This window comes from Syngnathus floridae, chromosome 17 (assembly GCF_059516105.1).
Source record: "Syngnathus floridae isolate MCC-2025c chromosome 17, RoL_Sflo_1.0, whole genome shotgun sequence".
NCBI lineage: Eukaryota > Metazoa > Chordata > Actinopteri > Syngnathiformes > Syngnathidae > Syngnathus > Syngnathus floridae.
In genome coordinates, this window is record NC_142429.1 from 5,212,558 (window position 1) to 5,238,244 (window position 25,687).

The 25,687-nt window shown below is 49.2% G+C and overlaps 6 protein-coding genes and 1 non-coding gene across 17 annotated transcripts; 6 read left to right on the forward strand and 1 right to left on the reverse strand.

The window, feature by feature from the left end:
- Window positions 1–59: 59 nt before the first annotated feature.
- LOC148383818 (uncharacterized) lies at window positions 60–4,142 on the forward strand. Of its 2 annotated transcripts, none has more exons than XM_088357391.1 (8): window positions 60–153; window positions 283–420; window positions 736–2,549; window positions 2,624–2,717; window positions 2,801–2,889; window positions 2,961–3,086; window positions 3,168–3,280; window positions 3,344–4,142. In XM_088357391.1, exons 3-6 carry the CDS (start codon window positions 738–740, stop codon window positions 2,997–2,999), a joined length of 2,034 nt encoding a protein of 677 aa, XP_088213517.1. In that variant the 5' UTR covers window positions 60–153; window positions 283–420; window positions 736–737; the 3' UTR covers window positions 3,000–3,086; window positions 3,168–3,280; window positions 3,344–4,142. The 2 variants fall into 2 exon arrangements, with proteins under 2 accessions (XP_088213517.1, XP_088213516.1); XM_088357390.1 differs by having other exon boundaries at window positions 3,168–3,261.
- A 230-nt stretch (window positions 4,143–4,372) lies between these two features.
- Window positions 4,373–4,443, reverse strand: trnag-ccc (transfer RNA glycine (anticodon CCC)). Its single transcript has one exon. It is a non-coding gene; the product is annotated as a tRNA-Gly (tRNA).
- Window positions 4,444–4,912: 469 nt separating this feature from the next.
- Window positions 4,913–13,162, forward strand: radil2a (Ras association and DIL domains 2a). The gene is made up of 17 exons (XM_088357389.1): window positions 4,913–5,370; window positions 5,802–6,131; window positions 6,271–6,506; window positions 6,893–7,236; window positions 7,695–8,012; window positions 8,075–8,389; window positions 8,488–8,525; window positions 8,602–8,744; window positions 8,808–8,923; window positions 9,736–9,955; window positions 10,043–10,215; window positions 10,804–10,948; window positions 11,076–11,236; window positions 11,333–11,558; window positions 12,393–12,499; window positions 12,582–12,721; window positions 12,846–13,162. Exons 1-17 carry the CDS (start codon window positions 5,249–5,251, stop codon window positions 12,949–12,951), a joined length of 3,240 nt encoding a protein of 1,079 aa, XP_088213515.1. The 5' UTR covers window positions 4,913–5,248; the 3' UTR covers window positions 12,952–13,162.
- Window positions 13,163–13,209: 47 nt separating this feature from the next.
- LOC148383821 (GRB2-related adaptor protein 2-like) lies at window positions 13,210–16,639 on the forward strand. Of its 5 annotated transcripts, XM_088357395.1 has the most exons (8): window positions 13,281–13,420; window positions 14,072–14,170; window positions 14,817–14,921; window positions 15,006–15,097; window positions 15,170–15,289; window positions 15,372–15,549; window positions 15,624–15,725; window positions 15,808–16,639. In XM_088357395.1, exons 3-8 carry the CDS (start codon window positions 14,844–14,846, stop codon window positions 15,967–15,969), a joined length of 732 nt encoding a protein of 243 aa, XP_088213521.1. In that variant the 5' UTR covers window positions 13,281–13,420; window positions 14,072–14,170; window positions 14,817–14,843; the 3' UTR covers window positions 15,970–16,639. The 5 variants fall into 5 exon arrangements, with proteins under 5 accessions (XP_088213518.1, XP_088213520.1, XP_088213521.1 ...); XM_088357392.1 differs by lacking the exon at window positions 14,072–14,170 and having other exon boundaries at window positions 13,210–13,420; window positions 14,802–14,921; XM_088357394.1 differs by lacking the exon at window positions 14,072–14,170 and having other exon boundaries at window positions 13,210–13,420.
- Window positions 16,640–18,960: 2,321 nt separating this feature from the next.
- Window positions 18,961–20,585, forward strand: LOC148383822 (somatostatin receptor type 5-like). Its single transcript, XM_088357672.1, has 2 exons — window positions 18,961–19,638; window positions 19,702–20,585. The coding sequence occupies exons 1-2, from the start codon at window positions 18,961–18,963 to the stop codon at window positions 20,374–20,376; spliced, it is 1,353 nt and encodes a 450-aa protein (XP_088213798.1). The 3' UTR covers window positions 20,377–20,585.
- A 550-nt stretch (window positions 20,586–21,135) lies between these two features.
- On the forward strand, window positions 21,136–23,890 carry LOC148383823 (uncharacterized). The gene is made up of 5 exons (XM_088358568.1): window positions 21,136–21,453; window positions 21,581–21,717; window positions 21,845–21,991; window positions 22,059–22,466; window positions 22,694–23,890. The coding sequence occupies exons 1-5, from the start codon at window positions 21,291–21,293 to the stop codon at window positions 23,726–23,728; spliced, it is 1,890 nt and encodes a 629-aa protein (XP_088214694.1). The 5' UTR covers window positions 21,136–21,290; the 3' UTR covers window positions 23,729–23,890.
- Window positions 23,891–24,240: 350 nt separating this feature from the next.
- On the forward strand, window positions 24,241–25,654 carry LOC148383824 (uncharacterized). Of its 6 annotated transcripts, XM_088358579.1 has the most exons (5): window positions 24,241–24,273; window positions 24,369–24,436; window positions 24,521–24,804; window positions 25,170–25,402; window positions 25,477–25,617. In XM_088358579.1, exons 3-4 carry the CDS (start codon window positions 24,559–24,561, stop codon window positions 25,398–25,400), a joined length of 477 nt encoding a protein of 158 aa, XP_088214705.1. In that variant the 5' UTR covers window positions 24,241–24,273; window positions 24,369–24,436; window positions 24,521–24,558; the 3' UTR covers window positions 25,401–25,402; window positions 25,477–25,617. The 6 variants fall into 6 exon arrangements, with proteins under 6 accessions (XP_088214705.1, XP_088214704.1, XP_088214703.1 ...); XM_088358578.1 differs by lacking the exon at window positions 24,369–24,436 and having other exon boundaries at window positions 24,253–24,336; XM_088358577.1 differs by lacking the exon at window positions 24,241–24,273 and having other exon boundaries at window positions 24,313–24,436; window positions 25,506–25,654.
- The last annotated feature ends 33 nt before the right edge of the window (window positions 25,655–25,687 follow it).

Below are 25,687 nucleotides of genomic sequence, written 5' to 3' on the forward strand. Positions count from 1 at the left end.
TTTTGAGGTTTATACCAATCGTGAATCGCCTTGTTTCTTTACTCTTACTTTGGAAACAACACTACGTCTTCCGGTTTTGTTGTATTTGTTTGAATGACGACGTGATGACAGCTTTTGTCACAACAACAACATCATCATCATCATCTTTAAATAGTGAGTACCCATTACAACACCGTATTATTCAGATTTAATTAATATTACCCGTTTATCGCATGTCTTGTACGCGGCTTCTCCTTGTGATGACAAAAAAAAAACATTGACGACGTGTACGCGCTATGCTAGCTGTCCAGCCAGTTAGCATGCTAAGCAACTAGCATGGTGTGGGCTGGTTGGTGGGCCTGCTGAAGCCGGCGGAAGAGGTTCGTTAGCGTGGAGAGCCTGGCCCAGGATCCGGCCGGAACCTCTGCACCACAGCTGCCGGTAAGACAGTCCACTTCGTCATTTGCTCAAAAATAAAATAAATATTACTTTTTAATGAGGGTTACGTGTAAAGTTACGTCGCTGTTTAGTTTTGACCATTTAAATTCTTAGCTCGTACTGTAAATAACATTAACATAGAATTAAAATTGTGTATGAAAACGTATAAAACCAGAAATCAACTAGAGGAAAAAAACAGACAATTGCTTGAAACTGCTCATCAATGTTGCTAATTTGGTAAAAAAAAATTACAGTCTATTGGAGCTGCTATTGTCTGTATGACCACCATATCAAACTGCAATCAAATTCGTGTTTCAGCAATGGAGGCGCTCCCGTCTGAGCCTTCCGTCATGGCCGTCGACCTATCCAAGAGCTTCTCCGCAACGTCCCGGACCCGAAACCAGCGCACCCCTGCCTCTGACCTTCCCACCAAGCCTGAATGGTACCACAGATGTCCAACCGGCTCGTGTCTGGATTCCTCATATGGTACCGGAAGCTACGAACGGGAGGACGGTGTGGAGCCTAGCCATGTGAGCGCCGGGCTCCCGCAGGGCGTGTACCGCGATGGCGACCTGTGGTGTCCCGGCTTCTACCAGGCGGGTGCCAGCTGCGAGGACGACAGCGACAGTGGCTCAGACGTCATCGTTCTGCTGGCGGCCTCCAAAGAACCTTTGCTCTGCGCCTCCTTCGTGGCGGATGGCGTGCGGCGCATAGTGGAGCCACTACCGCCTGCCCCATCCTTGCCGGGATGCTGCCAGCAAACGCTCAGCTTGCAGAGTAGCGACACCTCGTCATCAGAGGAAGAAGAAGAGGAGGAAATGGAGGAGGAATCTGAAAGCTCGGCGGACATCCCACCGCATCACGCGAGACCGGTCGTCCTACTCGCGGACCTTAGCACCGACTACGCAGTCTACGATGGTGCCACGCGCTCCCACACTGAAGTGTTGAGCGACGATAGCGACGTGGTCGAAGTCCCAGCCACCCAGAGCACACGGAAGAGGCTGACATTTCCTCCAAATAAAATTCAGGACAAATCCGCTTCCGTGGGACGGAAGCGCAGTGTCCGAATCAGTGCAAATTCCATGCAGACGTCCTTGTCGCCCTGGAGCACACGACACCGTCTCGCGAGAAGCGTAAAGAAAGACACAGTGGGCGTTTACTACGAAAGCTGCAACTCTGATGACGCCACGGGTTACGCACTGGAGAGCGACGACGATGCTCATGGGTGCCACACCGGCAGAGAGTCCAACAGCTCCTGTCAATCCTGGGACCTCAACCAATCTCATAAAGCTCATCAACACCTTGCCGCCGACAAAGCTGAGGACGCACGAGAAACCGATCATGTTAACGAATCAGACAGCTCCCCCCTGCGGCACGTCACCAACAAAGCCAACGCGGCTCGCCAAGGTCACACTAGTGAATCGGATGATGCTCTTCAACGTCACGTCCCAGACAATTCTAATAACACTCGCCAACGACACGCTGCCATCAAATCAAATAACTCTCAGCGGCGCCGCGCCACCAACAAATCTGCCGACACTGGAAAAAGAACTTCAAAGTCGTCGGCTAAAAAATCTGTGAAGAGACAACGGCGCAAACGTAAGGCGTGGTGTCCACCGTCGTCTCTTTTCTCGCCGCCGGAGCCTCAAATCAAATTAAGGTGCACTGCCATGCAAGAAGTGTCTAAGAAGAAGAAGACGTCGGACAACTTTTGCCCGTTTGTGCGAGTGCGGCAGCACGGCAGCTTGCGGCCAAACGACGTGACGGTAGTCAACCAGCAGGACCAGCTGGACGACTCGCTCCAAAAACAACAAAACGCAGTTCGTTCTTCTGGCGTCATCCCCAAAACATCCTGCTTCCGTCTGGGTCGACTTAAGGATGCTGGCGACGCAACGCCGCTGTGCTGCCTGTGTGGTCGCCAGGCCAACGGCGATGGGCTAGGTGACCTCCACGGGCCGTACTTTCCCGCGTCGGGCCGGCCCGCCGAGTTGCTGGAACGCGGTGACGCCGCCGCCCACCAGCTTGATGAGCGCTGGGTCCACTCAGACTGCAGCGTGTGGAGCGGCCAAGTCTTCCTGGTGCGAGGAAACTTGTACGGCCTACGGGAGGCGGAGCAGCTGGCGAGCCACACGGTGGGTCCAGTCTTCTTTGTCTGCCTGTGATGACATCATGTTCTGCTAATCAGTACTTCTACTCCCTCTGTCAGATTTGCTGTGGGTGTCATCTGTCAGGCGCTATTATGGGATGTTCGCACAAAGGCTGCACACGATCCTTTCACTACGCCTGCGCGCTACCCTCAGGTACCACCTGAGCGTATCCGTCTGTGTCTGATGTGTGTGCACGTGCGTATTTTACATGTGAACGTGCGCACGTGTATTTTCAGGTTGCGTGCTGAACGAGGAAAACTTGTCACTGCGTTGTTCACAACATCACATTACCACGTGTCAACAACAACATGACGGACACGCACGGGTGCGTTGATTTGTCTGAGCGTGTGTGTTTGTGCGTGTGCGTTGACATGAGTGTCGCATGTGACGCGTCAGAGGAAAAGTTGGCGAGCGGCGCGGCGTCACATCAGGTGACAGACGGAGGCGACCTTTCATATCACTGACACATGATTGACACATGGAATCACATGACTCAACGTCGGCGCTCCGCAGTCATCACGCGTAAGTAATGCGACTACTTCAGTAACTAACACAAAAAAATACAAAGTTCTCAAGTTTGCTTTCTTTTGCAAACATCCTCAGGCGGCAGGGCCTTCTCTGACCACGCCCACTCTCCCGTGACATCATCAAACCCAGCCCGAACATCTGCGTACGTCAGCGCCAATCAAACTTTACGGTACCGTTTGCCCTCCAGTGTAAGTTTTGTGACGGTTGTCACATTTTTGGGCGTGTGCATTTATTTCGCATGTGTTTTTCAGGTGACGCGTTGACGAGCACGACAAAGGTTTCAATACAACAGCAAATTTCAATGCGAGTTGCCTTTTTGTATCACTCAACGTTTGTTTGACGCTGATTTGCAAATTTTCTTCACTTTTTTACTTTTATATCAAGTTTTAGAACCCCTGTATTTTCAGATTTTTGTTTTGAAGTTTAACCCATAAAAGCTTGACCAATATTGATTTTATTACCAAAACCTGATAACGATGGCAGATTCTCAGTCAGTGCAAAAAATGATCTAGAAAACTTAGCTTCCATCTCTGATTTAAAAAAAAAAAAAAGAGTTCAAATTTATTGACCAGCGTTCTTAACCGTTCATAAGGCCAGTATTATTTTTGTTATAGCTGTTGCTTGGATACGCATCATATAGTCTCGTCACCATCATTTAAAATGACTACATTATGATGTCACATCTGTTGTTTATGTTCGTTCAAAGATCAAATACAGGAGTGCAAAAAATATCTAGAAAAGTCATCTTCCATCTCTGATTTGAAAAAAAAAAATGTATTTATTAACCAGCGTTCTTAACCGTTCATAAGTCCAGTATAATTTTTGTTCCAGCTGTTGCTTAGATACGCATCATATAGTCTCGTCACCGTCATTTAAAATGACTACATTATGATGTCACGTCTGTTGTTTATGCTCGTTCGAAGATCAAATACAGGAGATCGCTTTTGAGTAAAGATTGCTTCCATGTTTATTTTGAATGAACAAGCAGGTCTTGCTCACTACAATTTGTTATGATCTCACACACAAATAAATGACATGAGAATGAATGAATCTCAGTGTGTACCAGCTAGTGTTCACTCTTCATCACATCCGACATCTTAAATTTGCAATATGTTAGGAAATACAGTACATGCATACAAGCAGCACACATCTTTTTTAACAATACGTTGTAGTATGGATTCCACCAGATATAAGTAACTACGTAAACAATGAGTCACTAAAAGCATGCAATGGATCCCGTACAGCACAGTGCCTGTTAAATGTGAAACAGGACAAAACCGTGCGCCGCCCGGGAATCGAACCCGGGTCGCAAGAATGGGAATCTTGCATGATACCACTACACCAGCGGCGCTTTCATGACAACCTGAGAAAATTAGTCTTAATATAATTGATTGTATCACATCTAATATATTTACATGTGACATGTTAAGCACGTTGGAAAAAAAATATATATATATATATATATGTATTCCATCCTTTTTTTTCGTAATGTACTAGCGGTATTCCCCCTCGCTGACATGTTGTCAATTACAAGAGTTGACCACTAGATGTCACTGCCCACATTTGTTCTCGTCTCTTAACTTGTTGACCCCATCTCTACTTTGAACACTCTCAGCAAACGTCTCAAATACTAACCACATTCAGTTTTACAGGTGTCACGGCAATAATCCTCTGAATTATAGATTAAATAAGGTTTTGAGTCATTAATTGGTTTAAAGCTAAGTGGAAAATGCTAATTTGGTTGAAGCTTGTCCGGTTGATCGCTGCGTGTGTGCGCGCGCGTCACTTTCTTCCTGCCTCCTTGCTTGCGGGCGCGTGCTCGTGATGCTGCGGTGACGTCACAGAGGGGAGAGACTCCGCTGGGTTGCAGTCGGCACCGGCGGCTGCAGGTTCACAAACTTCAATACGTGCGTGACGGACGAACGCTCCTTTCCACGCTCCTCTTCCACGAATATCTTTGGGCTCAGGACCTCAATCTGGTGGAATTGTGTTGACTAACGAACGAAGTGACCAACTCACCAAGCTACAAGCCAACTCATGGACGCCAAGTGGAGGGAAAGTTCCAAGGGTGCTTTTGGAGCGTCTCCTCAAACGTGGACGTTATGGTGACGATGCTGGCGGTGAGGATGATGATGTTGGTGTACTGATGTTTGAAGATGATTAGCGAGGAGAGAAGCAACCACGTCAATAAACAGTCGGCCGTGGTGGGTTTGCTGATCCGCTCTCCCAAGAGGAGACTCGCCCAACTCGGTCGGAAAGCCAGCAATGGATCAACACAGTAAGACCAAACAACTTAACTTTTTCTACCTGCATACTTGTCCAAATAGACACATTACTCCAATTTCTGTCTACATTTATTCTACTTTACACCGTGTTCTACATAATGTCACATATAGTTAAAGTATGAATCAGTCACTGAGGCTTTTCATTGGCTTTATTCCCTCGAGCGGGAACAGGATACACATTGAAGAGCTGCTATCGGCCACAACTCAGGGCCAGTCACTCTGCACACTGACCGACTAGCTTGACCCAATGTCCGTCCTGTCCTTTAATCTGAGATATTGCTTTGTTGTCATCACAAAGATATCACAGACTCTCACAACAAAGCAAATCAAGAGAACAACAACTAAACAACTGACTTTACATGATTATTGTGTATGTATATTTTTATTGATCACATCTTAAACGCGTTTATGTTATGCGCTGCAGGTCCCAAGGTTCGACCGGCACCGTCCGCTCTGCCGAGAGTTCGGGCGTCCGGCAGCCGGCCAAGTCCAAAATCCGGCGCCACAATAACAACAACAACAACAAGAAGCGTCTGTCCGGTGTGTTCAACCACAGCCCCAACCTCCGCCGAAGCGACGGAGGCGGCGGCTCGGCCTCGGCGCAGGACGACCCGGCCGAGCTGTCCTGCCAGCTGTCAGTGCCCGGCATCCTCAAGATCTTCGGGAGTGATATTTGCCAGGGCGCTAACTACAAGAGTGTCTTGGCCACCACACAGTCCAGCGCCAAGGAACTTCTCAAAGAAGCTTTGGACAGGTCAGAATCATAAGTGAGATGTCTCCAATCAGATGCTGCTAAGCGAGAAGTCGCACTGACTGGCTGACATTTTTGGAAAAAAACTCAAGAAATTCTTGAAGGTCTTAATCTGGCGTTGATCGAAATTGTCCCCGTTCAGGTACAGTCTGGAGAAAGCGGACGCCGGCGCCTACGTCCTGTGCGACGTGATCGGCCAGACAGGTCCGGGCGGCCATTGGCGGCGAGAATGTTTCCGCGTGGTGGGCGACCACGAGAAGCCGCTGATGCTGCAGTCGCTGTGGAAACCCAAAGAAGGATTCTCGCGACGCTTCGAGATCCAGCTGAGGCTCCGCGTGGAGGAGCAGAGCCTGAAGGAGCGGGACACTGTCACGGCAGGTACATACAACAATAATGAAACTTGCTCAGCAGATGGGCCGGATCCAATATGGCCGACGTGTGTGTGTGTGTGTGTGCATGTGTTTGCGTCTCAGCGGCCCAGTGGAAGGATTTAGGGGAGACGCACAGTCAGCCTTTTCTGGCTTGATCCTTTGTCCTCCTCCTTATCTGCGCCTCTCATGGAAGGCAGCCACGGGAGACCAAAGCTGTCCTTATCTCTGTTTACGATGCCGCGGCATCCAAAGCCACTCAGTGCCACGTGATAACTGCTAGCGCCGTGCTTCCTGCTCGCACAGGAACTTCGAGTCCCGTAAACTGTTTCGTGCTGTGGATAACATAAGAAGCATAAGATGAAATAAGTGAACGCTGCGGGTTCTTGTGTCCAGGAATCAATGCTCAAGCCCGCAAGCTTCAGCGGAACCGCTCCAGGGCCACCTCATTGTTGGTGGACAGCAGCTCCGCAGAGGGCCTGGACGGGACTGACTTCTGGAGGAGCCTGAGCGAGATGGACCTGAGCGCCATGGGGAAGGAGGCCCGCGGGGCGCGCCACTCCCGAGACCAGGACCAGGACAAAGATCAGGACGAGGATGAGGACAAGGATGCTCTCAGGTTGCTGGGCACGGAGAAGGAAGAGACGGAGAGCAGTGACGACAACGCCACGCAGTACTCCATCCACCCGCCCTTTGACTTTCCCTACTTCCTGCTCCTGCACGGATACAACCACAGACAGGTGACATGCTACGATGCGTTCAGCCATGGTGGGGTTGGACGAAAATGAATTGATTAAGTTTGATCATGTGTGCGCATGTGCACAACCTTAAAGTTCTCTCGGTGTGCTCAAGAGTGTGACGGACAGGACGAGCTCAGCGCTAGGGGAGGACACGTAGGCACAAGGAGATAAGATAAACCTGATTACGAGCAGGTGGGCTATTCCGGGAGGGCCGGAGAGTTGGGGGAGGGGCCGTCCAATCACAGGACGGCTGGCCTTCAGCAAGCCGAAGCACTTCCTGCTGTCCTCAAGTCTTAACCTTTCACTTTCAAGCAAGTCCTAAAATTGGCCACTTAAGTCCGACTGGAGACGAGTCATGTGACCAGATGGCAGGGAGGCCGTCTTGACTCTGGGATGTTTTTGGGGATGCCATGACTTGTTTTTGTCTTGCGACGCTTTAAGTTTTTGTTTGTTTGCAGGACTTTGTCATCTACCTGCTCAGTGGGAGCAGCACGGTGTTGGGCCGCTGCGGCGAGCATCGCGCCGGTGAGGACGAGGAGCGTCTGAAGGTGGACATCCTGCTCTTCGCCCCCGACGTGCTCCCCCGCCATTGCCGCGTGCGCCGTCTGGATGCCGCCACCCTACTCAAGCCGCTCCACGGCGCCCCCGTCACAAAGAATGGGACACCCCTAAAGGAGGAGGCAGAGCTTCACCCCGGCGACCTGGTGGGCTTGGGGGAGCACTACCTCTTCATGTTCAAGGACCCCACCGGCGCAGCAGCGGGAAACCTCTGCAAGGTTCTGAAAGTGTAACTTCAAAACTTTTTGAGACTGGGCTGGGTTAACTCTACTTTCCGCAGACGCCTCCCTGGATGAGCCGCCTGTGTCCCAACTGGGCTTCCGAGCCTCACCCCGGCTGTCGGTCGTGTGGCTGGCGCCCCGCCACTGCCAATTTAGTGGAAGACGGCGGCGCAATGCTAAGCTACAATGCGGGACGGGAGGACGAGGTCCTGCGGATGATCCTGAATATGTGGGAGCCCGGTGACGGGGGGCCCAAGCTGACGGTCGCCTTCCTGCTCAGCCTGTGCCTCCGGCGCTCGGCCGGCGCGCGCGACTTGGACCGCTTCAGGCGCCTCCTGCTCAACGTGGCCGCGCGCGTGCAGAACGCCGTCTGGGTACAAAGCAACTTGTCGTTCAACACCAGCTTTTTGAAGACAATGTTTCTCTGCCTCAAACACAACTCAAGAGTGTAACATGTTTTATCGCGCGACAGGACAAAACCAAGGAGCTCGCGTCGATGCAGTCAGACAGGTGAGCCGACTCAATCCACACCTGCGTCAGCCCGGAGGATTTCTTTTCTTACGTTCGGTTTGTGCGTTGCGATTAGTGAGCCCCCGCCGCAGACGCAACAACTGATCTCGGGTCTGCGTCCCCTGGCTGCGTGGATGGCAAACACCATTGAGCTTCTGCACTTCATACAGCACCGCGTCCCTCAGCTAATGGCCACCGAGGGTGACCGCCGCCGACCAGGTGAGCCGTCAACCTCCCCCCCAGTCCGTTTGTTCATCACTCACACAAGCGTCACACCGATAGGTCTGATGGACGAGGAGGAGGTTGCGTCCACTCGTGCTGCCTGCGAGGAAGCCATGACGGTGCTGGAGGAGGTCATCATGTTCACCTTCCAGCAGTCTGTCTACTATCTCACCAAGGTTTCTCACACACACACACACACACACACACATTTACAATCACCCAATCACCCCCACATACACATACTCTCACTCACTCACATTCGCATTCTCGCCCTCGCACGCACACACACACACACACACACACACACACAAACACACACACACACACACACACACACAGAATGTGTTTGGGAAAGAGCACTGTGTCAACACGCGGGAAGCGCACACAATGGAAAGATCAGCTGGCCTTATCTGCAGCCCTCAGTGGGCAAAGCCTAGCAGATAGCGCAACACACACTCAAAACACTTTCACACACACAAATAATCCTCCTCTCACACACACAGTATTTCCAGAGAGGAAGTGAGCATGTGTGAGTGTACGGAAGGGAGGAAGGTGTGTTTGATTTCCTGAAAAATGTGTGGGAATACTTGAGAAGATTTACAATGTGGCCTTCACAAGAAGGTCATCATCACAAGCCCCAAAAAAATCAAATTTAGAAAGGGAGCGAAAGGGAGCGTCATTGATGCGTAAGCACGATTTCCTACGTTGTGCGCTGGCGACCAAGCAGCTGTTTGTGAGTCAGCCGTCTTTTTCTGCGGAGGTGATGTCACGCGTGTGCGCAACAATGAGAAAAATGCAGAGGAATCCGTGCCGGTGTCAACCTTGCGCGCATTTCATTCTTCTCGCAAGTCCAAAGGAAGCAGCGAGGTGGGGCTGGATGAGTCTCATGGCTCTGGAATGAATGATTCGAAGCTTTTTTGTGTGTGGGGGGTTGATGATGACCCAGTCCCAACTCCTAAGAAGTTCTTCCGTTTCTGGTTTTGCTTAGAGCATGTACTCGGCACTGCCAGCCGTGCTGGACGGTAATCCGTTCTCGGAGAGCGGGCATCTGCGCGTGCCAGACGGCCTGAGCGGCATCCTGGAGGTGCTGAAGGAAGCGCTGCAGCTCTTCACCTCCTTCCAGGTGCACGCCGACATCTGCCTGCAGTTGTGCGCGTACCTCTTCTTCTTCATCAACGCCTCGCTCTTCAACGCGCTCATGGAGAGAGGTGAGAGCCGGCCGCTAAGCTAACCGTGCTAACCTTCGGGAAAGAGTCGCTTGGATGTACTCGCGTGGGACCTTTTGACCCCCACAGGCTCGGCAGCGGGTTTCTACCAGTGGTCACGAGGGGTCCAGATGCGGGCCAACCTGGACCTGCTGATGGACTGGCTGCAGAGCATCAGCTTGGCCGACGTGGCCGCCGACTTCTTTCAGAAACTTTCGGCCGCTGTCAACCTGCTGGCCACACCCAAAGAAACGCTCCTTCAGGTCGGGCCTCATTTCACGCGTGAACTTTTTTGGTTGAGCACTTTTAAGTACAACTGTAGCATGAGTCAGGATGAGGTCGCTAGCAGTGGTCACTAGGAGCGTTTTAATCGACCCCTCCCATGTCCCCCCTCTCCCTCGGCCCCTCCCATCTCTGCAAGTGCAGCCATGTGGATGTTTGGAGCTATTCTGGGAGGCGGCCCAGCCGCAACGCGCATAATCAATGGCCACATGTTCCAACGTTAGTGTGTGCGCGCGTCTGCTTGTGAATGTGTGGCTGAGGTTTCTAAAAGCGCTCTTGTGAGGTTTCCTTGAGTGGACCACGTTGGTGAGCTTGCTCAACATTTTGTGGCCTTCAAGCCTAACATGCAGAATTCATTCACTTTGTTTGTCAACAACACAGTAACGCCAATGTAAACAACAAATTAAAAATTTCGTCATGGAAGAAATACACTTTCAGTGCCAGATAAAAAAAAAAAAAAAATTCAGATAGAGAAAATGTTTCTTTTTTTTTTAAATATGTCATGACCACCATTTAAGTGCTTTGGGAAGCTCGTAGCCAAAAAGATGATGACTTTGTTGCTCGTGCAGGCGTCGTGGACTTCGCTGAAGTCCGAGTTTTCCGCCTTGAACGCGGCGCAGCTACAGCACATGCTGAGCCAGTACAACACGGGCAAGAATCGACCCGCTGGTTGGACTCCTGGGCCTGAACACGCTGAAGACGCCTGCAGGACGGGTCGGTCCCTATTTAAATATCTGTAACATAGTTTAGAAAATGTTTTTTTTCAGTTCAGAGATAATTTGTGTGTAAACCTGTGTGTGTGCATGCGTGCGTGCGTGCGCGCGTGCGTGTGTGTGTGTAGCGGACATTTTGGAAAGCTTCGACCAGCACCCGCCGCTCATCCTGCCAAGCAGGAGTTTCTTTTTGGAAGAAGCCCACCTGGACTCTGCCCTCCTGGAGCAGCTTACCCGCCTGCAGCAGGCCATCGACCAGACCTCCCCCAGGGAATGGGAAGGGCAGGAGGTAACGAGTTGTCTTCATCTTCTGTATGGAAATTTCTTTGGGTCTTCTTCACACTTCACTATACATCCTTTTGCTTGTGGTGGACATTGTCCTCAGATCTCCTCAGCATCGTCCGCAACCATCTCGTATGAGACCTCGCATCCCCCTTGCCCGCCGCCGGAGCCCGCCGACGACCCCGGCGTCATTGAGCGGGTCGTGACCCGGAAGCTGAAGGAGCGGGGCGGCACTGACAAGCTGGACGGTCGCATCCTGAGTGCTCCTCCGGACCCGTCCTGCCTCCTCACACCTCCCGACACCCCGCAAGCAAACCAGCTTGCAGACGGTAACAAGCGCAATCCAGCAGACCATTTCACACGCACACAAAAATCACTTAAGTGCTTTAACGGTTCATCTTGCTAATGTGACCCCCACACACACACATGCCCCCCCTCGATCCCCCCTGCAGTGCTGCTTTAAGCTTGAGGATTGACTTGATCTGAAGCAGATGTCTTAACTCTCATTGGCTCATTTCTTACTCTGCAATTAACTTTGGCACGGTATTATTTTCCATTTCCGAGTCATTAAAAAAAATAACGTCATCAACGTAAATGATTTTTTTTTTTTTTAACACTTTACTAATCCCACAACTTGCATAACTTAACCGATTCACGATTCGGTTCAGGATTGAAAACCAGCGTTTGTTGCCGAACATGCCGGCGTGCTTTGCAGGCCTGGCTGAACGTTATTTGGAAAGTTTGCTAATCCTATAATCGGCGCCAAGAATTGCAGCGAGGCGCTGAGGTCAGGACAGAAAAGAACGACGGTGGTGACGGCGGCCACCCGTCAGGACAATTTACAGTCCACTTGCTGCCTGGAATCTTAATCGGACGCGTGCGCCTTTGTTTGCGCCACCTACACTCACTGTGTGTGTGGGTGTGGGTGGGGGGGGTGCATGTGTATTCATCGTGACGGGAAAAGCACTGCAGGGGGTGCAGTGGGAATACTACTGTTGGGTTTGACTCAGCTCGCTTTAAGTTCCATGCACACATAATGACAAAAAAAGATTGCAGAAGTCAAAGTTTGTAAGTAGCACTGTCAGCAAAATCTTGGTGATCTTTAGCGGTTAGCAGTAGCAGTGTCACACTGTTAGCCAAATTACATTTTTGTTTCTACGCAGAGGGTGAGCGCATTGTCGAAAAGGACGACGAAGACGACGACGATGTGTTCACGGTGGAGATCCATCGCGGTCCTCATGGTCTGGGCTTGGCCCTGGTGGACGGCATGGTACTGCTGCCTTCAGGCCGACTATTACTGTACTTTGACGGGAAAACTCCTCACGCTATTTTGCTTGGTTTTGTGTGAGCAGAAGACACCACTGAGGATGAGCGGGATTTACGTCAAGTCGCTCGTTCCCAACTCGCCCGCCGCTTTGTGCCTCCGCCTCAAGACAGGAGATCGAATCCTCGCCGTCAACGGCGTCAGCTTGGTTGGAATGGACTACAGTGTGTAAGTGCAAGTGTGTGCGTGGAAAGATGTGGAATGTGAGAGCGGGAAAGATGCGGCCCCAAAATAAAATCTCGCAAACAAATTGAGCCCGTGAATATGCAGGTGTGGACTTTCTGTTCCCCAGTGGGCGTGAAGTGATTCGCTCTTCGGGAGACTCGTTGAGACTGCTGGTGGCCAACATGGACCCCAACAAAAACGCCAACAAAAGTTCCGAGACGACCAAATGCTGAACAGGAAGTCAAGAATGTTTCCTGCTTCCTGTCCGGAAGTCTCTCCACTAACTGCAAAACCTTTTATTGTTGTATTTTCTCAATGTTTTTACTCATTTGTATTTATAAAAATGCTATTTTCTCATATTTGTACAGTTAACGTAATCACAATAAATCCATATCATTGTAGAGTGTGCTGGCATAGGCACGCTCGCAATGTGACAGGAAAGCAGCAGGGTGTGTCTGCACCACTTTTTTTTCTAGTTTTATTTTTGAAAATGACTGTGACCACAACTGCGTCCTGATGACTTCCTGCATAAATCCAAAGAAAACACACAAAAGAGTGATTGGCTGCCCCCTGGCGGCTGCGTCCAGTGCAGCATGTATCTCAAAGCACTTTACAAAGGCAGCACAATTTGTGTTTGACATCACCTCGCAGTCACAATAAAGGAATATGACATTCATGGATAATATTTCTTATAGCAGCCTGGTGAGTAGAATTTAGCAGGTATGCCTCGAAGTTCATTGGATTGGGGTTAAGTTATGGGCTCTGGCCTTTTTGCTTAGTGTTTTCTAAAATCCTAGCTAGCTTTTAAAAAGCTCAGCTTTAAAGAAAATAGAAAAAATGCCCCGTGAGTTTGTTTGGCAATATGTCCATATGCCCATATGTTATACATACAGAAATTACGTAATAATCAGATATTTAACGAATGAAAAAATAGGTTTAAATTCACCACTTTTTTAAGAAAAAAAGGTTTCCATGAACCACTTTCGGTTGGAAAACGTATAAATTAATGCATTAAATGTTTCCTTTTATTAGTTTATTATAACTTTTTAAAAGAATTAGCTAGTCAGTTATTGAACAAGATAAGATCTAAAAACACATTTGCATAATTTTCAGCGGAAACCCGTCAACAATATTCTAAGTATTCTCGTACTGAAAAATTAACCCCGCCGGAAACGCTACATGGTGAGTTTTATTTTGTTAACAGGAAGTGGCCAAACAGTCTAAAAAGCAGGTGTACACGTGCGTGTTCATTTAAGAACAAAAGTGTGTTCAGAGGAACCAACCATCGTTAAATTCCGAATATTATATCGCTTTTTTTTTGTTAATGAACGTATTTGACGTTTAATTTTTTAGCTCTCCTCCTGGCAACCCTACTGCACGTGACGCGGAAGGAAAAAGAAAATAACGGTTTGCTTTTTACCTTTATTTTCCATGGGATAAACTTCACACAAGGTAAAACAAAGCAACTCAAGGTAAAAACGTTCAGAATTTATTGCGTCCTAAAACGTGTACTTTAATCACTCAGGTGAAATGTAAAAAAAATTAAAACAATGATCATGCCGGTTAATGACATTAACTTAAAATTTATTTGATACTTTACTTTCACTTTTACTCTTAAGCAATACTTTATTCAGTCATTGAGTACGTTATTAGTTATTAATTTTCACTTTCACTTGTTGATGATTATTCCCATCCTCCATGAAAACATGATTATTGAACCTATCATTAATATAGTTTGATCAGCTTTTTCCTCATTTTTTACTTTCAACTTTTCTACGTTCAACTTGTTCCCGCCATTGGAGAAATCTTCCACAAATTGTTCAGTTACAGCTGTAGAAGGTGCTCTTGTCCGTCACGTGACATTTAAAACTGTTGCCTTCTATTTGACTAATAAATAAAATTAGTGATAAATTATATGGTATACTCGTTCGAACAAAAGCTTCAAACAAGATTCACAATGTGAAAGACGGCAAAGTGCATCAAACTTTCCATGCTGACGGTATTTGTCTATATTCTAGTTGAATAAAATGGTGATATGTTTTATTTGATTATTTATTTATTTATTTGTTCATTTTTTAATAAGATCAAATCTACCCAGGTTGTTTTACTTGAGGAACTTGCCAACATGGAGGCGAGAGGAAAGTACGACTTCATGGCAAGAGCGGCTGGTGAGCTGAACTTTAAGAAGAATGACGTGGTGAAGGTTCGAAAAGAAGCTCGTCGGAATGTCAGCCCGTCATTCCCCAAAAAGTTTTCATGGCAAAAAAGTCTCTCTGTCTCATATTAGATTTTAAGCACGTACGACAAGTGGTACAAAGCCGAGATGAACGGACACGAAGGCCTCGTCCCCAGGAACTACGTGGACCTGATCATACCTGGGTAATCCCCGTCCACACTTGATGTCATCCTCGACCTTCTTGTTGTGTGGTGCTGATGCGCACATGTTCGCAGATGGTTCCAGGAGAACGCCACTCGCGGCATGGCTGAGCAAATCCTCAGCGCCAAACCCGTCGGTGACTTTGTCATCCGAGGATGTCAAAGTTCACCCGGAAACTTCTCCATCTCCGTCAAGTCGGTTGCAAACTCCAACACAAGCATTTTGTCTTGAGAGATTTGCAGATTTATCAAAAGTAACAAAATACTTGGGCCGCAGGCACGAGTGCAACGTGCAGCACTTCAAGGTCATCCGCGACGAGCGAGGTCACTACATCTTGTGGGCCGAGAAGTTCACGTCGCTCAACAAGCTAGTGAACTACTACAAGACCACCTCCATCTCCAAAACCAGCAACATTTTTCTCAACGACGGCGTCACAACGTCCAGCGCCCAATCAGTAAATACTTCAAATAGACAGATCTTGTTAATTTGACAAATCTCAGAGAAGAATGTTGCTCGCGTATTTTGCAGCCGAGGGGGCGTGGCCTGGAGGAGTGCATTGAAAGCATGGTCCAATCAGAAAGAAGACCGAACACTGCTGCTCGAGCTCCTGACAGCGCCAGTTTTCACCAGGTCTGACCAACACACTGTATTTTAAAACGCTCTTCTGTTAGCATAGCAAGATGCTAAATGGGTGCGTGTTTTCCAACAAAAGGTTTTGGCTTTGTACGACTTCAACGCCGAAGAAGACGACGAGTTGAGCTTTTGCGCCGGCGACATCATCAACATCACCGACACCTCTAACTCCGCCTGGTGGACGGGAAGGTGCGGCGACAGGAAAGGACTCTTTCCAGCAAACTACACCAAACCAATTTGATGCAGAAGAAGACGAAGGGAGAGGAGCCAAGTCAGTCTCAGTTCATTCGGTACAGAGGAGATGTTTCAAAATGAAGGTCCAACATTTTGTATCTATTTTCGTCATCGTGGGTAGCCAGGACGGCTGGGCCGTTCTTTTGAGACCATTTGTCAGAACTGTTGAGAAATTCGCCAGTGGTGTAAATTGGATTTGGGGTGATAAAACTTTTTTCTCGATTTTCTTCAGATTTGATGCGATGTGTCCCAGGGATGGGAATTGATTAGGATTTAGTCCATCCGATTCCTTTTTGATTCCTCCACGGGGTGAGGAAATGAAATAATACAAAATGCCTTTTTTTGCTTTAACGCTTGAATAGGTTCAACTTTGGACACAGCTTATCAGTGCAGCTCTATTTCTTTTCTTTTTCTTCGGGGAGTGGGGTGAAGAGACAAAGCGATGGCACCGCTCCTCCACTTTCATCAAACAGGAAGTGGTTTGTTTGCTTGACTCCTTGCTGCTGCAGCATGTGGTCAGGTGACCTTCATCATCTTCATCTTCTCACTTAATGTGAAGATATTGATTTATGATGAATCGTTTAAAAAGAATTTGCAAACAAACATGAAATATGTACTGCTGATGTCACGCTGTTGTTTTTGCAAAAAGAAGTAAACTTACTTCAACACTTTTGAAACCTTCCAAGGTCTCGTCATTCGACGTGCGGTTCCGTTGCCGTGGTTACCAGGCCACCACAATCAGATAACCTTGTTAGACAAGGTGCTCTCCGACACGCTAACAAATGTCATGTCGTTGTGTATTCATCATATAACACACTTCGGAAGGACCGACATCTTAAAGATGATTGGAAAAATGTACTCAAGATATTATACAAAAGGGCTCCAAGGCCTTGAAATAAAAATGCTCCCTTGCTTTTCACATTTCATAATAACCACACAAATGTTGTTGCTATACGACTCTGGAAAAAAAGAACTCTTGGATTTTCATTCCGCATATGAAAGATTTTCAGATTACTAGTGATCGAAACAAAGGTTATCGACCTTATTGAGGAACATGCAGCCTCAACTAAATTCAGTACAAACTGGTTGAAGTTAAGCATTCTGTCCCAACATAAGAGGACATAAGTGGTTAGCTCGCTTGTCTTTGTTGCTAATAGCGACAACCTCAGTAACAAAGCGCTTTGCTAACGAGCTATGGATCGGCTAGTGCTCGGCTATCGAGCGTGGCTGTCGTCATCTGAGCCATTCAAAAGAAAACCTGCTTAACGAGCCCCGAGACGCTAATCGCATTACAACCACTCTGGCAATACATCACTTTATTCAAGCAAAACAAACAAAAAATGTAAAAAAATATTAGCAATCTTTTTAGCCACTGTTGCCGATACTTCAGCAAATAAACTATTATTCGTAGCATTGCTGGCTAACATGCAAAGAATGTTGGTCATTAGTCATGACACATATGCTAAGAAACACGTTAGCCATTAGCCATAGCAGCTAACTTAGCTAATTCCATGCAAAGTTCCCCTTGTTCTCAGCCTTTACTACGGCAGCATCTTCAAACGTTTCGAATGTATCTAGAAACAAATCTGAAATTCACTTTTCAGGGTCTACATTTTGTTGAATTCTTTTCATATTACTTGAGAATATTTTAATAAAGCAACTCTTCACTTGGATTCCTTATGCCTTTGCTTTTTTTCTTAGCACATTGTCATCCTCATCTTAACACAACTTATTCTTCCTTCTGACTCGTAAGTGCCCTTGAACACTTCTCAGAAATGTGTCTGGGCTCTTTTTTTAAACTTTTTGTTAATAGACCTTTGCAATTTTTATGTGAAAATGGATTTGTTGCCTTTTGGAATAAGGTTTTAAAAAAATGCGGGGAAGGTGAAGGCTTTGGATAGTTTACATCAAAAGGAAAAAAAAAAAGTAATATTGAAAAAGCATATTGCTTGTGATTGTTTTTCTGACTGGATGCTCCTTTTTAAAAGTCAGATCCTGGATGACATTTTTTCTTTCCAGAAGGTGCACTCACTGCAGTCTCCCTTGTGACGCGCCCGTGCACGCGCACAGAATGGGATCCTAACACCTCCCACTTGACTGGAGCAGTGTCTCCTAGTTACAAGCAGAGAAGTGCTCTGCGACGACGGCAGTTGCGCTCATGATGCAATGTGGACTTGAGGTAACCGAACCTGGTGACCGCTCGGGTTTGCCGCAAGTCTTGTGAGCACAAGACGAAGTCGTCCAAAGGTAAGATGAGTTCTTTGAGCTTCGGCCACCCAAACCGCAGTGAACACAGAGAGTGTCTGCACATATTTGCAAAAAAATAAAAATTAACACTTGATTTAGTAGGAATCGGGATGAATAACATTATCAATATGATTTGCAATGCAAAAGTTGATGCGCTCGGCAAGATCCGTATAAACTTAATGAAAAAAAATTCAGATGGCCAAATGATGCAAATGAGTGCAAAGTGGCAAGTAGATTATTGTCAGTGATATAAATACGAATTTTTATGTACTCAAAATAGAGAACATATGCCACTGTTGATATGCAATTTAGAAATAATGCGTGAAATTCCCCAAGCAAAGCCATTTGAAAAGTGCATGCAAATTGAGAGGCAAGGATATGGATAAAATCTGAAACAATGTTTGTCATCGGTCAGATTGATGATGCGGGTTTTGTTGTATGTGAGCTGAACACGTGTGTGTGAAAGTGTGCACGTGCACGTGTGTGTGTGAGAAGGTTCTCCCCCAAGCTTTCAAGTCCTGCTGACCTTTGGGATGGATGCCAAACAACCTGCTGACATTTTGTCTTCCAATGTTAGCGCAGTTAGCATTTAGCACATGTTAGTGATCATCCAAATCACCCTTAAAAATAAATCATTTCCAGTGCACTCTAGTTTATCACGTACCAAAACCCAAATGTCAGAAATCCGCAGTCTTCACTTTTGACTGAGTGGTGACATTCTTTGTTAAAGCAAAGCTGCTGTTTTCCTGACATGGAGGCAGCGGTGGAGAACGCCAGCGTAACATTTGAGGAACTTGCTCTCCTTCTACCGAATGCCACGAATGTGACGGCGGCGGACGACGGGTCGGGCCCCGGCGTGGAGGGCGTCCTGATCCCGCTCATCTACATAATCGTGTGCGTGATCGGTCTGGGCGGGAACACGCTGGTCATCCACATCGTGCTGCATCACTCCAAGACGGAGTCAGTGACCAACATGTACATCCTCAACCTGGCCATCGCCGACGAGCTCTTCATGCTGGGCCTGCCCTTCCTGGCCGTGCAGAACTCGCTGCAGGCGTGGCCCTTCGGCGCTTTCATGTGCCGGCTGGTGATGACAGTAGACTCCATCAACCAGTTCACCAGTATCTTCTGCCTGACGGTCATGAGCGTGGACCGCTACCTGGCGGTGGGCCACCCCGTCCGCGCGGCCCGGTGGCGGCGCCCTCGCGTGGCCAAGGCAGTCAATGGCACTGTGTGGGCGCTGTCCTTCCTGGTGGTCCTGCCCGTGGTGGTCTTCGCCAACATCCAGAAGACGGGCGGCACGTGCAACATCCTGTGGCCGGCTCCCGCCAAGGTGTGGAGGGCGGCCTTCATCCTCTACACCTCCACGCTGGGCTTCCTGTGCCCGCTGCTCATCATTTGCCTGTGCTACCTGCTCATCGTGTTTAAAGTATGTCCGCCGGCCTCACGGATGGATCCATGTCCTTAAACGTAACCCTATTTTTGCTCGAAGGTGCGCAGCTCGGCCAAGAAGGTCCACGCCGCCTCGGCCAAGCGCCGTAAGTCGGAACGCAAGGTGACGCGCATGGTTGTGATCGTGGTGGCCGTCTTCGTCCTGTGCTGGTTGCCCTTCTACGGGCTGAACGTGCTCAACCTACTGGTGGCGTTGCCTCCTGAGTATCACGGCCTCTACTACTTTGTGGTGGTGCTGGGCTACGCCAACAGCTGCGCCAACCCTGTGGTCTACGGCTTCATGTCGGACAACTTCAAGAGGGGCTTCCGCAAAGCCCTCTGCCGCGCCACCCGCAAGGTGGAAGACCACCAGGCCGCCCGGCCCCAGCCGTCACAGGAAGGGGGAAGGCGGGCACCGGTACCCCGGGAGAGCCTGAGGCGAGGACTTCGCGAAGACGACGACGACGTCTCAGAAATGACGCAAGTCTTGCGAATCCGGCAAAGTGCAACGACTGACTGCCCGTCACAAGGTTTGGAGCCTTTGCTGTCCGGCCTCGAGGCCTTTGAGTCGAATCCCCGGGGACCGATCCCAGATCCCGGCGGCAGGGACGCCACTGGGAGGGACCTCGAGGTCTCACTAGCGACACCTTTGCTGGGAAATGATGCAAACGGGAGTGCAAAAACGATGCCTGACGACAACGTCGAGCACAGCAACTTGGAAGTAATGAACTTGTAATTTGAAGGCAGTGCAGTGAACATCTTGTGATTTGTCAATAAGTGCTTTGGCTGGCAACCAGAACAGTTCATCTATATATTTGCCCCCACATTGGCTGGCAAGAATTTGTCTCCTGAAATTGACGCACGACCAGTCAATTGTTTGCCTTTTTCCTGTGTTCTCTGAGTGTTGTAAATGTGTCTGAAATCCTGCAAGGTAATTTCGTCTACGTTCAGGTGTTGGTCGTGATGGTGGCTTGAGTGTGATGTGACTCATCCGTTTTGTGCCCGTGAGTCACTGACAATATGAACTCTTGTACCACTCTCACGCACTAATTAAAAACTCTTACTGTGTATGTGTGCGTGTGTGCGTTGGTTATTGTGATGGAACTCCTGATAACGCTGCAGTCCCGCCAGTCGAGAGCCACTCATCATGTGAAGTGTTGATTAAAAGTCTGGAGACTTTCCCAGTGATCTGATTGCTTCTATTAATCTCAAATGCACGGTGCGCACATTGCTGTGTTTTGTGATTTAGTTTATGAGAGAGAGACGGAGAGAGAAATCTGCAATCATGGTATAATAAAAAAGTACCGTTAATATTTTGGTTTTATAATCCATCCGCGATAGATACTGACGTTAATGCATGAACACTTTTTAAACTAGTACATCAGAATTGCGGCGAAAGTAATCTAGATCGTAAAACGTTGGTGAAAATGCATGCGTTTGTCAGGAGTTTCTCAAAGATTCCGCTAGGAGGCGGCACCGCGATGCTTAGAAAGCAGCATGCTGCTCAGTCTGCAGTGAAAGAAGTAAAGCACGCCGGAAGTGGATGGCTCTCCTTTTCAGAATCAATATTTTAGCGTCAGGCTGCCACCAAAGCAGCATTTCTTCGTCATATCTTCAACAACCGCCACCGCCCGAGTGTCCCCTTGCGTCATGTCGAGCTTCCAGCGGCTCCAGGCGGCCGTCAACGAGCGTCTGCGCGCGGCCGCCGAGGAGATCTTTGAGGCGGTCAGAGGTACCATCGTCGGCCTGGAGGACGAACTGCTGCGCTCGAGGCTGGAGCTCGAGCGACACCAAAGACTCGCAGAACACAAAGGTTCGTTTCCATGATTCCATGAACAGGGTCAACTCCAGTCATCTTAGTTCTCTTTGCAAGTGGAATGCATACTATATAGACGTGGAACAATAATTGATTGACTGATAACTAATCGATTATCACCTAGACACAGTCCAGCTGTCTGTGTTGGTGCCACCTGGATGTCTGGAGATGCAGGACGAGGATGAAGATAAGAGAGAAGACGAGCCATGCGATCGCGACTGGAAAGCGCCGCTCGAGCAGGATCCTACCACTGTTGACCGGGTGAGTTCAGCCCGGCTGTGTTTATTCCAGATCCTACTAGTTCCTGCTACTCGTAGCACCCTTCAAGACACACTGTAACTAGCATGTGGACACCTGAGCTGAACGAGGCCACCATCAACATGTACAGAGTGTGAAAGCAGAAGATAAGATGAGCGGCTCCCCTGTTCCGTGCGACCATGACAACAACGAGGTGGCGCACCAAGTGGAAGTGATGTGCGATGGCAACATCGGCAACTGTGACGACGACCAAGCGTCGCTAAACACGCCAGGCCAGGTAAGTAGGCAAAGGGAAAAAAAACATTCATGTAACATAAGACGATATCATGACTTGTCCTGTGAAGGACAGCGACGAGGAGTGGCAGCCCAGCGAGAGCGACGAGTCGAAGAAGAAATCGGCGCGCAAGGCCAAGGCCGCCTTTAGCTGCAAAGTTTGCGGGAAGAGCTTTCATGCCGTCATCTCGCTGGCCAATCACAGCGAGGTGCACCCCAAGGACGTGTGCGGTGTGTGCGGCCAATGCTTCGACTCGGATGAGAGCTTCGAGCGCCACGTCAAGACGCATTTGAGGGGCAAGGTGTGCGACGTGTGCGGCAAAGGCTTCGGCACGGCCAAGGCGCTGGAGATGCACGCCCGCGTGCACACTGGCGAGAAGCCCTTTGAGTGCAGCGACTGCGGGAAAGCCTTCAACTGTCGCCACAACCTGACCAGACACATGCGCCGGCATACGGGAGAGAAACCCTATACCTGCCAGGTATGCACGGCTGAGCCTTCCGTATTGTTCTGATCCACTTTCCTGTCTGCGATTTTTGTTTTTGTTTCTAATTCATCAACTAAGCGGCAAATTAGTCAATCATTCAAGTCATTAACTCATTCACTGATCCATTTTAACTGACTGTGAATGAGTTAATCCTGAGTTGTAGGCCTAGTAACTCGGAGCGTCGGCCTAAAGACTAAATTGACTCAACTGGCTCTCTGCAGGTATGCGGCCAGCAATTCAGTGACCATTCCACTAGGAAGCGCCATCTGCTGGCCCACGAAAGTGTCGCGGACGGTGAGCCAAGGGAGTGCCAGGGCGGCGTCCAGCAGCCCAAGGGGGGTGGCGCGGTGTGCGTGGTGTGCGGTAAAAGCTTCCACGCTGTCATTTCTCTGGTCAACCACACCGCCGAGCACCACTCTGACTGTGGTGTGTGCGGCGCTCAAGCTGACGACCTGGCGGCGCACCTGCAGACGCACGGCAGCGGCAAAGCCTGCGAGGTGTGCAACAAACGCTTTGACAGTTCCCGTGACCTGGACACACATATGCGCGTGCACACGGGCGAGAAGCCCTTCGTGTGCGGCGACTGCGGCAAAGCCTTCAACTGCCAACACAACATGCGGCGCCACATGCGCACGCATACGGGCGAGCGGCCCTATGCCTGCGACCAGTGCGGCAAGCTCTTTAACGACCACTCGGCCCGGATGCGCCACCTGCTCCTGCACCGGAAGAAGGAGACAGCGGCGGGGCCAAGCCCCTCCAAGAGGAGCCGTGTCATCTGTGTGGTGTGTGGTCGCATGTTCCACTCGCTGGTGGCGCTGGTCAACCACTCGGACGGCCACCAGACAGACTGCGGCGTTTGCGGGGCTCATGCCGACGCCGGCGAGCAGATGAAGGCCCACCTGGCCACGCACCGAAACGGCAAAGTGTGCGAGGTGTGCGGCAAATGCTTCGACGGCCGCAGGGATCTGGACACGCACATGCGGGTGCACACGGGCGAAAAGCCCTTCCAGTGTAGTGTGTGCGGGAAGGCCTTCAACTGTCAACACAACATGACGCGACACCTGCGCACACACACGGGCGAGAAGCCGTACGCGTGCGGCGTGTGCGGACGGTGCTTCAGCGACCGCTCGGCTCTGAGCAAGCACGGCGACGTGCACACGGGCCAGAAGGCGCACGAGTGCCAAGTGTGCGGGAAGGCCTTCTTCCGTAAGGCCAACCTCAGGCTGCACATGAAGTGCCACGGGGACCAACGGTGACGCCGAGCACCCCCCTCTCCAAAAAAAGAAATTTGCTGCATCACCTTGTTAACAGTTAACATAACACATCTTGCAGAAAAACACCACCAAAGACAATTTGAATGTTGATCCAAGTAACACTGGTACTAGAATTGGTCAACTTTTAATAAACCTTTATTCAGATTTTGTGTTGAGCTTGGCTTTTTTTTTTGTTTTTGTATGATAAGATACTATAATAATTTTAAATACTCTAAAATGATCTGCTAAAGCTAAGTTAATAGTTGGTTAATATTCATCTATTCAAGTTTGGGTTGTCAATTGTGTTTTTAAAATGTATTTATTTATTAAGTTGTCTGCTTGTGTGCGTATATTTTGTATTTTATTTTCATATTTATGATCTGACGACTCCACGTTTCACCTAATTTACCGAATCGAACGTATTTGGTTATGGTCCAGTCTAATTCCTGGGAGTTTCTCGATGTTTTCCGTGAGGGCGGGGCTGCCTTTTCGTTTGCGTAACCACACGCACGCACACGTCGACGAAAACGTGGCCTTGTGTAAATAACGTAAGCAATAGCCACAAAAAAATAAATACAACCTTCTTCGGTGTCCAACAGCTGCTGACTATGGTAATTTCCCCATTTGTTTTATGTCATTCCAGATTTGTGTGGGTATGCGTACATCGCTAAATGCATACAAAACGCCCAGTTTTGAAGTACACACCACAACGTATGTACAAGTACATATCAATGTATGTAGCGCATTCTCTTGTCTGTTAGGTCAGATAAAGATGACATGATGTGGTTCTTCTAGTGTTGCGTCTCCCGCCGTGAGGTCGAGCGAGAAAGAGGATGCAATACAGCTGGGCCGAAGCCGACTTTGAGCTTCCGCCGGGGGTGGACCCGCTGGGCAGCGCGGTGCCCGAGGACGGCCGACGTTACGTCATGTACCACGGGACCACTAGGCAGAGCGCCGAGCTCATCTTGTTGTCGGGATTCCGCCAGTCGCCCGACGGCATGCTGGGGCGCGGCGTCTATCTCAGCCGCGACCTGCAGAAGGCCAAGCGCTACCCACTCCATCATCCTGATGCCGACAAGGTTTTGGCAAGTTTGCTCTTCAAACCATAATTCCCCCCAGCCCCGCTACACGCTTTCACTATATTTATGCATCTTAAAGGAGTCAGTAATTACTTCACGGTCAGGTCTGGTCTCTCTACCCGAAGAAATACAGGGAGCCACTATATTACGCCATCTGGCGTCATCTTGATGCCAAGGAAACAGTTTGAAGTGACTTGAGGAGCTTCGTTCACTCAAAAGTAGCGCTTTGCTGCCCCCTTGTGGCACCGAAAGGCAATTGTAAACTTTTAGCAACCCAGTTGTCACTTGTGGAGGGCTCGCTCACTTTGACTGCATGTGAGGATGTGCACTTTGTGTTTTTTGTGTGTATGTTGGATGGTTTGAAGGTGGTGCTGAAGGTGGTGGTGGACGTGGGCCGCGTGATCGCCATCAGCTACCAGGGGCACCCGCGACAGAAGACGTGGCACGACGGGCGCTTCGGCCCCGTCTTCGACACGGCCTGGGTGCCCCCCCAGTGCGGCATGGTGCCCAGCGGACTGGAGGAAGACTGCGTGTGGGACCCCCAGCGGATCGCCATCCTCGACACCATCGTGCCAACGCCGCGCGTCATCGCATGAAGGTGACCGACAGCAACAGTTGTCACCATCAAGTGAAAGTAAAACAAATATTTATTCTGTGTTTTTGTTTTGAAAGTGGCGCTTTTATTTTACATGCACACGTAGAAGAACCACCGACCTGGCTCGTCTGTCAGCGTGGAAGAAGCAAGAAGAACAAACGCAGCTGATGTGAAGAAATATGCATGCGATACAGTGTTGACTTGACTCTCTGGCGGCCACGCGTGGCGTGGGCGTCCGCCTGCCACGCTCTCCTCTTTCCCTCCCTGTGCCAAAACCCCTCCCCTCCT

Excerpts from the sequence above, each read along its gene's own strand:
- LOC148383818 (XM_088357391.1), top strand. The coding sequence starts at position 738 with ATGGAGGCGCTCCCGTCTGAGCCTTCCGTCATGGCCGTCGACCTATCC. Across the intron at positions 2,718-2,800 it reads CGCCTGCGCGCTACCCTCAG|GTTGCGTGCTGAACGAGGAA; the intron begins GTACCACCTGAG and ends GTGTATTTTCAG. Across the intron at positions 2,890-2,960 it reads AACATGACGGACACGCACGG|AGGAAAAGTTGGCGAGCGGC; the intron begins GTGCGTTGATTT and ends GTGACGCGTCAG.
- radil2a (XM_088357389.1), top strand. The coding sequence starts at position 5,249 with ATGATTAGCGAGGAGAGAAGCAACCACGTCAATAAACAGTCGGCCGTG. Across the intron at positions 8,390-8,487 it reads GCGTGCAGAACGCCGTCTGG|GACAAAACCAAGGAGCTCGC; the intron begins GTACAAAGCAAC and ends ATCGCGCGACAG. Across the intron at positions 11,237-11,332 it reads GGGAATGGGAAGGGCAGGAG|ATCTCCTCAGCATCGTCCGC; the intron begins GTAACGAGTTGT and ends CATTGTCCTCAG.
- LOC148383821 (XM_088357392.1), top strand. The coding sequence starts at position 13,385 with ATGACATTCATGGATAATATTTCTTATAGCAGCCTG. Across the intron at positions 13,421-14,801 it reads ATATTTCTTATAGCAGCCTG|ATCAAATCTACCCAGGTTGT; the intron begins GTGAGTAGAATT and ends TTTTTTAATAAG. Across the intron at positions 15,550-15,623 it reads CAACGTCCAGCGCCCAATCA|CCGAGGGGGCGTGGCCTGGA; the intron begins GTAAATACTTCA and ends CGTATTTTGCAG.
- LOC148383822 (XM_088357672.1), top strand. The coding sequence starts at position 18,961 with ATGGAGGCAGCGGTGGAGAACGCCAGCGTAACATTTGAGGAACTTGCT. Across the intron at positions 19,639-19,701 it reads ACCTGCTCATCGTGTTTAAA|GTGCGCAGCTCGGCCAAGAA; the intron begins GTATGTCCGCCG and ends TTTTGCTCGAAG.
- LOC148383823 (XM_088358568.1), top strand. The coding sequence starts at position 21,291 with ATGTCGAGCTTCCAGCGGCTCCAGGCGGCCGTCAACGAGCGTCTGCGC. Across the intron at positions 21,718-21,844 it reads ATCCTACCACTGTTGACCGG|AGTGTGAAAGCAGAAGATAA; the intron begins GTGAGTTCAGCC and ends CAACATGTACAG. Across the intron at positions 22,467-22,693 it reads AGAAACCCTATACCTGCCAG|GTATGCGGCCAGCAATTCAG; the intron begins GTATGCACGGCT and ends GGCTCTCTGCAG.
- LOC148383824 (XM_088358579.1), top strand. The coding sequence starts at position 24,559 with ATGCAATACAGCTGGGCCGAAGCCGACTTTGAGCTTCCGCCGGGGGTG. Across the intron at positions 24,805-25,169 it reads ATCATCCTGATGCCGACAAG|GTGGTGCTGAAGGTGGTGGT; the intron begins GTTTTGGCAAGT and ends GATGGTTTGAAG.